Source organism: Grammomys surdaster, unplaced genomic scaffold (genome assembly GCF_004785775.1).
Source record: "Grammomys surdaster isolate TR1022 unplaced genomic scaffold, NIH_TR_1.0 172, whole genome shotgun sequence".
Classification (NCBI taxonomy): domain Eukaryota; kingdom Metazoa; phylum Chordata; class Mammalia; order Rodentia; family Muridae; genus Grammomys; species Grammomys surdaster.
Window position 1 is genome coordinate 1,807,992 of NW_021604620.1, and position 9,120 is coordinate 1,817,111.

At 49.0% G+C, this 9,120-nt stretch overlaps 1 protein-coding gene across 4 annotated transcripts in view; it reads left to right on the forward strand.

The window, feature by feature from the left end:
* The window catches only part of Sec22c (SEC22 homolog C, vesicle trafficking protein), a 20,891-nt gene extending 13,203 nt beyond the window's left edge, over positions 1-7,688 (forward strand). For 3 of the 4 annotated variants that reach the window (XM_028767354.1, XM_028767355.1, XM_028767356.1), the window contains exons 5-7: positions 861-979; positions 3,226-3,291; positions 3,920-7,688. In XM_028767354.1, the coding sequence (XP_028623187.1) occupies positions 861-979; positions 3,226-3,291; positions 3,920-4,129 (395 nt within the window). In that variant the 3' untranslated portion in view covers positions 4,130-7,688. Of the gene's footprint in view, positions 1-860; positions 980-3,225; positions 3,292-3,896 lie in introns of all 4 variants that reach the window. The other variant, XM_028767357.1, reaches the window with a different exon arrangement.
* Positions 7,689-9,120: the final 1,432 nt, after the last annotated feature.

Consider the following 9,120-nt stretch of genomic DNA (forward strand, 5'->3'; position numbering starts at 1 on the left):
GTGTGTGTGTGTGTGTGTGTGTGTGTGTGTGTGTGTTATGTGTTGGGAAATGTCGGGACCAGAAAGGATGCTGAGAAAGGGGCAGGACAGGGGACCAGACTGGACAGCATCTGTGAACCAGAATCCATTTCAGTTGTGACCTTTGGAAAACAGCGAGTCTGTTCCTATTATTAGCCTGGCCACAGTTATAGATATCCAGACTGTTCTAGATTAAATACCTCCTCTTGCTGGGTATTTTAGAATTTAAAAAGTTCTGCTGTGAATAATTCTGGATGCCCACATGACACTGAACAGTGTCTGTATTGGAAAAAGAGCGGAGCAGTTTACGAACTGAAGACCGAGGTGGGTGGTTGGGGTGCTTCTAGTCTTGACAGCCCCTACCCCAGAACCTCAGCTTGACCTGTTGGCCTGCAACAGTGGCTGATTCTGTGTCGGGACCTTGTGTCTGGAGGGACGCTTCCCAGTGTCGCTGACGCTCATGTCTCCTGCTGACGATCACAGGTGTCTCTGCACCTCGCTCCAGGAGTAAGTCACTCCTGGTTAAAGAAAAAGGGGGTTAAGTACCTGCAAATCTGTGTTTGACGTGAGGAGGCGTCTTATTTATTGCTATTATTATTATTATTACTATTGTTGTTGTTGTTGTTGTTGTTATTAATTTTTCCTGGAAGAAGTTTGCCTCTGTTTCTGAGATCCCTTCATTTCTCGCTTGCCCCGCTAACTTCTGCCGCTTTGTAAACGTGCGCATTTGTGGTCTGTGGTTAGCATGTGAGCCTGTTAGTGGAGGTCTGGTTAGTGGTCTTGTTCACCTTTTTATCAGAGACGATTCTCACAAGACACTCTCCTTTTTGTTCCTTGTGAAGCTCCGAATCTCCGGATGAAGCCGGTGACAGCCCTGGGTGTCCTCTCCCTTGTTCTCAACATCATGTGCGCAGCCCTGAACCTCATCCGCGGAGTTCACCTTGCAGAACATTCTTTACAGGTGACCCTCTTTACAGGGTTTTTGGTTTTGTTTTTGGTGGCATTGGGGATTGATCCCAGGACCTTATGAATACTTCCATTGGACCTTTTAGCCCGGAGCTACACCCCCAACTCTTGTTTGCAAGTGACAGAAGCTCATGATGGGAGGCATTTTATTTATCAGATTGTTAGTATTTTGTTTTTGTTAAATTTTCTGAGACAGGGTTTCTCCATGTAGCTGTTCTGGAGATCGTTCTGTAGGCCAGGCTAGCCTTAAACTTATCCGCCTGCCTCTGCTTCCTGAGTGCTGGGTTTGAAGGCGTGTGCCGCCACCCAGCAGAGGTAGGTTTTATGACTGATAATTTTTGAAATACTACAGTTTAGATTTTTGTTTTGTTTTTCTCAAGACAGGGTTTCTCTATGTAGTCCTGGCTGTCCTGGAACTCACTCTGTAGACCAGGCTGGCCTCGAACTCAGAAATCCGCCTGCCTCTGCCTCCCAAGTGCTGGGATTAAAGGCGTGTGCCATCACCGCCCGGCCAGTTTAGAAATTTTAATCCATGAACTGGATATTGTGGTGCTCCCCTGCCGTCCCAGCACTGGGGAGGTGGAGGCAGGAGGATCAGAAGTTCAAGCTCATCTTCAGCTACATAAGAGTTCCGGGCCAGCTTAGGGTATCAGATAAAAGAATAAAACAAAAAAATTACTTTTTGTAGTAAGTTGAATAAATCTGGAAGGATCCTGTTTGTGGCTATTCTTGGGAGTTCTGCGGTGTTGCTAAGATGCAGACAGCTTTGGTGCAGGAACTCTGGGCTGCCTCTGTGCCCTCTGTGCCCTCTGGGCTGCTTCTGTGCCCTCTATGGCCTCTGGGCTGCCTCTTGCCCTTAGGAACCCAGGTTCTGTTAGCAGCAGGATATAGGCTGGATTCTGACACTGTCAGGTTCTAGGGAAGGATGTTACCACCATGTGATGTGTGGCAACAGAAGCCTTTTCTCTCTGTCAGAGAGATACATCCTGGGCCCCAGTGAACATACCTTTAGTCGGCCACTGATGGTGAAGTCACTTTCTATTTCAAAGCTTTTAAAAAATATTTCTTTAAAAATATATTTAGAAGTATGTCAAATATTTGACAAAGGAATAGAATTATTATTAGCTCAGACAGGTAGTTGGTGTTCTTAAAGATAGAGCCATATGTTTTCATAGATTTTTTTGTCTCATATTGCTTTGTTTTAGCTTTTTTTTTTCTTTTTTTTTTTTTAAATCTTACTGTTCCTTTGCTTGTATATTATGGTTTCTCTGTGCATATTTGTGTGTGTGCACATGTGTGCATCTGTGTGCCTGTGTGTGTTTATGTGAGTGTGTACATGTGTGTGTGTCCGTGGGTGTGTCTACATGGGTGTGGGTGTATGTATGCATGTGTGTATGTGTGTATGTGTTTACTGTGCTTTTTGTCTTCTTTCCTGCATGTTTGTTTTTGTAAAGAGAGAAAGAACGTATGGAGTTGGTTGGGTGGGAAGGTAGGAGGATGTGTGAGAGGGGAAATTGTGATCAGAGTATATTGGATGAATTTTCCGTTTAAAAAGAATAGAGTTACAACGCTCACAACAATGTTCTGTGTTGATGTCATAGTAAGGGTAGTAGCTGTGGGTGGTGAACGCTGTGGGTGGTGAACGCTGTGGGTGGTGAACCCAGGGCGCTGATGGAGACAGACTCCTTTGAAGAGCAAGGTCAGGCCTGTTAGGAGAGGGGTAATGTAATAACCACTGGGCTACCACACCTCATCTTTGACCAGTGTGTGATGGGGATCCGGAACTTGACAGCTGTTTGTTGTAGAACTGGTGCCTGGATGGGAAGGTGGTTAAGACAGACCCTGCCTTGAGTTCTCATGGCACAGGGCAAGGGACAGCACTGAGGAGGAGACAGGTCAGGGACAGCACTGAGGAGGAGACAGGGCAGGGACAGCACTGAGGAGGAGACAGGGCAGGGACAGCACTGAGGAGGAGACAGAGCCCAGGGCAGGTGCTAAAGAAGTTCCACGTTGACAGATGAGAAGGCTTTTGAGGGGTGCAGGGACGGGAGCTCGTTCCCTGTGAGGACGTATCATGGAGGCCTGGGACAGGAGTGTACAGTGTCTGTCTAATCATCGAATATGGTCACATGCCAGTGCTATGTCTGGCTAGATCTGTACGGTCAGTCAGAGGATGAGGGCAGCAAACTTGATGTCGTGGTGGTTCCTTTCAAACCTTTCTTCTGTGCCCCATCTCTTCAGGTCGCCCAGGAGGAAGTTGGAAACATCCTGGCTTTCTTTATTCCGTCTGTGGCCTGCATTGTCCAGGTGGGTGTAGTCCCTGATGAGGGGCTTTTCAAGACTGCAGGCTGGTGACTGAGGGAAGCGTGACATTCAGTGTGGCTGAGACTCAAGAGAAACCACAGCGGGGACCCATGGCTTTCCATGCCAGCTCACTCGGCTGTCATGGTCCCGAGGAGGAGGACCTCACAGGGAGGCCACTCAGTCCTGGGAGGGTCTCCCTACCTGGTCTGCCCCTACTGCATCTCTCACTTCCCTGCATCACAGTCTGCACACCTGCCTGTGTGTCTCTAACATCCCTCCTCCTGTGATACCTGTTGTGTTCTCTTTCAAATCACCCGTTCATCCAGTTAGCAGCAGACGGTCCTGGCTTTGCTGCAGCAAATCCAGTTAATAAGTGAATGCATGCAGATGTCAGTTAATAAGTAATGCATGCTGGTGTCAATAAGTGAATGCATGCCAGTCACAGTAAGTGAATGCATGCAGTTGTCAGTTAATAAGTGAGTGCATGCAGGTGTCAGTGAGTGAATGGATGCAGGTGTCAGTTAGTAAGTGAATGCACGCAGCTGCCGGTCCCTGACCTGACTTGAGGCTGCTGCTCTCTGATTGGATGTGCTGTGGTCTCATTTCAGTGTTATCTGTACCTGTTCTACAGTCCAGCCCGGACTCTGAAGGTGCTACTGTTGCTGGCCTCCATCTGCCTGGGCAATGTGTACCTGCATGGGCTGAGGAACACCTGGCAAATCCTCTTCCACATAGGAGTGGCTTTTCTGTCTTCATATCAGATCCTGACCAGACAGCTACAGGAGAGGCAGTCAGACTACGGAGTGTGATGAGGGTGTCCTGCAGTGGATGGCACCTTTGATTTTTTTCCCCCACTTTGGAAGGCCAGTCTGTTTCCACTCCTGCTTCTCAACTTCACCTCAAACCTCCATCCTTGATGCTCCCAAGGTCACAGATTCTGGCGGGTGCAGCGGAGGACCCGGGGCTGCTGGTTGCCAATCCTGGTCTGTGTGGAACGTTTGTGCAGAACCACCAGCCGAGCACAGGACAGGGCAGCCGGTGCAGGAGCTTGCTCGGAGAGCATCCGTGGCGGTCAGAGTGGTGGTATCTTGGTCTCCTAAATCTAATGATAACTGCAAACCACTAGATTCCATAATGGTAGGTTTAGTAACTGGCAAGTGTCTATCAGTGTGTGGACTCAGCATAAGTTCTGCTTTCCTTACGTCATCAGCACAGGTAAATAAGCTTGAGAATATGGCTCACAAACACAAGGTAGATAAATTTTGTTTACATTTTTTGATAACTTGGGTTCGATAAACTTGGAATATTTAAATATATTTTGGATATAAATTGAAACTCATTCAGAATGGAGCGAACTTAGGCTGAGAAAATGCTAAGGAAACCCAGGTTTATTTAAATGACAGAGACCTTTTATGGTGGCGGGACTTTAAGGATACCGATGTGGTTTATATTTATTTGCAGAACCTATCCGAATTCTGTTTGGATTAATCACCGTATCACTGGGTCATAGACACATAGGCATGAGCAGATGAGATTCAGGGTCCTCTAGGAGGGCAAGGTGGAGGGGAAATGCCAGGGTTTCAGAGGTCCTTGACAGAAATGGGGGAGGCTGCTGTTATCTGCCTTTGTTGTGGCAGCTGGGTGCTCGGCCACTGTAGATGGAGATGTGGTCCCGCACACCTCCTCTTAGAGAGAGAGGCCTCCTGAGTTAATTACTCCTCCGCCCTCCCTTGAGCATCTTAATTAGACCACAGGCCTCGTTTTATGGACAGGTATTAAGTAGGTGTTAATACTCAAAAGCTTTGTGTAACTGGCACATGCTCTGTAAAGCTGCTACGGCGTGCTTCTGAGGAAGAGCCCCCTGCATCTCCAGTGTGGGTATCTAGTGGTACTCAAGAAACCATGTTGGGGTTCACCCCTCTGGCTTGTTCTTGGAGTCTACCCACAATTTCATGGGTTGGCCCAAGAGACTCCAAAAGTGATAAGCCCATTTTGGTAGTTTTTAAAGGAGAAAACCATCCCAAAAGTTACGGAGAAGTGGGGAAAGACAGAGCATAGGGTTAGACAATTCTGTTAAATTTGGCTATTACCAGTGACCTGTGTTAGTCAGCTGTTGGGTATCATTTCAGGAACGAGGTTTTGTGACTCAGAACTGGATTGAAAAAATATCTCCATTGTAATTGTCTTTCCTTATAAGAGAATTTTCTATTTTTAATCGAATCTGCAATGTCCGGGTATGAATGTCATATTGGCAGCATCCTTGGATGTGGGCTTCAGCCTTTCGTCTCTGTTGATCTCAAACCTGTGTAACACACCTGTGTGTACATTTGTGTATACTGTGTAGGCAAATGCTCACTCTTCCTGATAGAATTCTGAGGTGGGAAAGAGGAAGGCAGAGGAGGAAGAAAATTCTTTTAACTCAAAGCACACATTCAAAAAAAATTTTAAAGTAATTTAAAAAAATCAGCCTAAAGCTGTATTGTTTTCCCCTTAAGCCTGTGTGGTTCTGTGTTGCTCTGTATCTGGACACCGCACACACTCTAGGGTCTGAGCCTCTGGTTGTCAATCCACAAGCAGTAATGAAGCAAGGGTTCCCTGAGGGCATCCTTGTCACAGATGCCTCACACTTCGTAGATGCTAGTGAGGTGTTATACGCTTGGTGACAAGGCTGGTGACTTATCATCTAAATAGGGTTCCAGGCTGACTCTTAGAAGTGGAAGGAGAAGACATCCTCAAGAGAAAAAATGCACTGAGGCAGAGTCCAGCCAGGAGAAGCCTTACCTCCCTGGAGGAAGAAGCTAACGACAGGACAGAAGTCCCAGGCTTTGGTGCCTTGGTTCAGGCTTAGATGTTTGTAGCCCGGTGGGAGCCAGGACACATTGGTTCCAAGGCAGGAGTGTTTCTTTGCCCATTGCTGGCTATTCTTCTGGTGGGTGCTGCTTGCCCAGTGGCTCACAAGAAATGGTGCAAACAGAGTGAACTGAAGGTGCTTTCCTGTTCAGGGCTGCCTGTCTGCTGTTAGCCTGTGGGAGCAGCCCTGCACGGGCTTAGGCAGAAAGCATTTGGTTTGGGTTGCTTTTCCCTCAGTGAGCATCACCTTGAGAGGAACTCTACCAGTCTCTCCCTTTTCAGGGTGGAGACAGCTGGGCCATCTGAGGTCAACTTCCCTCTTGGTCCCAAATGCCTCACAGACCCCACGGGAGCAGTAGGGTTGTGGCCCTTGCTATCCGTGAACCCTGTTGACGCGTGTTACTTGACCCTCTTTCTTTCCTAGTTACGGTGGTGTTTCCCCTCCCCGGCCTGTTTCCATGCCTCCTACATTCCTGGCTCCAGATGGAGATGCAAGCTAGAGTCTGTGGAGAGACAGGAAGCCTAGCATCAGTGATGGAGAGGGAGGCAGCTTTGGAATCCCGCCCTCTGCTCCGCCCTCTGCCCCGCCCTCTGCCCTGCCTTGCCTCAGCACTCAGGGGAAGCAGCAGTTTGGTTGTAGGCATTGCTTGGGGTCAAGGGTCACAGCCAGCAGGCCTAAATAGGTGGCTGTTTGGAGAGTAGGAGGTGGCCTGGGGTGGGAAGAGGAGTGGCTGCCCATCTTCGGGTGCCCTGGGTGTGTCAAGGGCTGCATGCCACGCTTTCATTCACTCCTGTCCCGTGCTGCTCCCCAAGGGAGCCACCTGTAACCTCAACACTTCAAGCTCCCTCCCGTGTGTCTGACAGGAATGACGTGTGACGGAGGCTGTACACGGCCAGGGTGCTCACTGCTGTCAGCCGTGTCCAGCAAACACTTGCTAAGCTGTTGCACGTGTCTGTCTCCCCATGTGTGCTGTGAGAGCCCAGAGTGGTGGATAAAGAGAAACCAGGGTGCTCCTGAGATATGAGGTAGGGGAAAGGAGCACACAGGTAAGCCAACCCAGTGGCCTGGAGAGCAGTGGGGTTCTTCCACTCAGGCCTGGGTCACAGTAGACATCCCTCCTCAGTGCCCATAGGATTGCAGGTGACCACAAAGGGGACTGCTATACATAGACAGGATGCATCAGGCAGCAGGCTACACCAGCGTTCAAGCATCTACCGGGTGGCATTTTATACTGCTGCAGTACAAAGACCCCATGCCTTCATTCCAGAGAGGAACTGGCTCCATTCATTCCCAGATCTGCCTCATGGTTTCTGTACATGGAACCCCGATACAGTCAGCGTCAGTAGATCTGCTTCAGAATTCAAGGAGCTGGGTTTGTAGGCAGGCTCCAGTCTCAACAAGGAAAGCTCCTTTGCTCCACCACTCCCGGCCACCCAGAACAGAGTTATCACTTTTCTTCCTCTTCTTCCTCCTCTTCCTTCTCTTCTTCCTCCTCCTCTTTTTCCTCCTCCTCCCTCTCTTCCTCCTCCTCTTCTTCCTCCTCCTCTTTTTCCTCCTCCTCCCCCTCTTCCTCCTCCTCTTCTTCCTCCTCCTCTTCCTTTTTTGGTTTTGTTTTATTTTTCAGTACAGGGTTTTCTCTAGCCCTGGCTGGCCTTGAACTCAAGATCCACCTGCCTCTGCCTCCCAAGTGCTGAGATTAAAGGCATGTGCCACCACCGCCTGGCTGGCACTGTCAGTCTTGCGTTGCTGGAGAGACAGATGGCAGCAGGACAGCTGTGGAAAGGGGCTTGGTATTCACATCTGGGAATAGTGGGCTAGGGAAGTGTCTGCACACATGAAGGTATGGGCAGGGCTGTGACCCTCAGCTGCCTTTTATCTTAAGGTAAAATGAAACCCGTTCTTTCTTTCCCTTTGAGCCGTGTTTGCTGCATACATGCGGCCTTGATCCCTAAGTTGATATGACCCTTCGATTGCTTCAGGAACATTGTGAGTTCTTTGTATAACTCAGCCTCTAGGATTTGATTTGATTTAATGGGCTTTTCTACTAAGAAAATAAAAACCGAGGCTAGTTTCGGCAAAACCAGTCACCCCTCAGTCACCCTCCGTATGTGCTGCCCACGCTATAAGCTACTTTTCCATTGACAACAAAGGTCTATTTTGAGTCCATGATGGGTACATTCTAACTTTCACATGCTCAAACTGAAACGTGTGTCAGCGTGCGGATCTTATACAGCTGTTTATATACTGTGTATATTAAAATTAAAATGACGTGAGGTGGCTTAAGTGTGTGGAGAATAAATCTAAAGTGTTTACGTGTGTGTGCCCGAGTGTGTGTGTGTGTGCGTGTGTGTGCACGAGTGCACACTCGTGCACATGAACAGCTCTGAATCAGGGTCTGTTTTGCTTGTGGGTCTGAGGTGTGGTCTGTGGGAGAGGTTTTGGGGGGATGTGACATTCTGATCTGAACAGGTCTGAGGACTCAGGTTCTAGTACAGTTCCTTAACCAGAAGGGCAGGGGTGGGGATGTCCTATGGGCTGGGCAGCCTACAGGCTCTGTAGCTGCCACTTTCTCTGTGCCTGAAAGGCACCTCAGAGTTCTGTACTAGGGGTGAAGGTTTCGTTTCCGTTTCCACAGGCCAGCCCTATCAAAGAATGGCCACCAGGAGGCGCAGCAGCTGGTCACATCACCTAGTCCCACCCCAGGGCTGCTGCCCTTCTCAGAGGCTGCTTTGAAACAGCTGACAGAATTCCCAGGAACAGTGGGAAGTCCAAACAGCCTCTTTGGACCAGCCTCCTAAGCCTTGCGGGGTGGGGGGGGAGGTTAGGGGGTGTTCCCAGTGTCTCTCCTTTGTCCAGAGTACCAGCCATTGCAGGAGGCCAAGGCCATTTTCCAATACGAATTTGAGTTGCTGGATTGGGATTTGAAGGTAAACAAGTCCCGTTGCTCAGGTGAAGAAGCTGAGACCTGGCCAGTCAGAGGG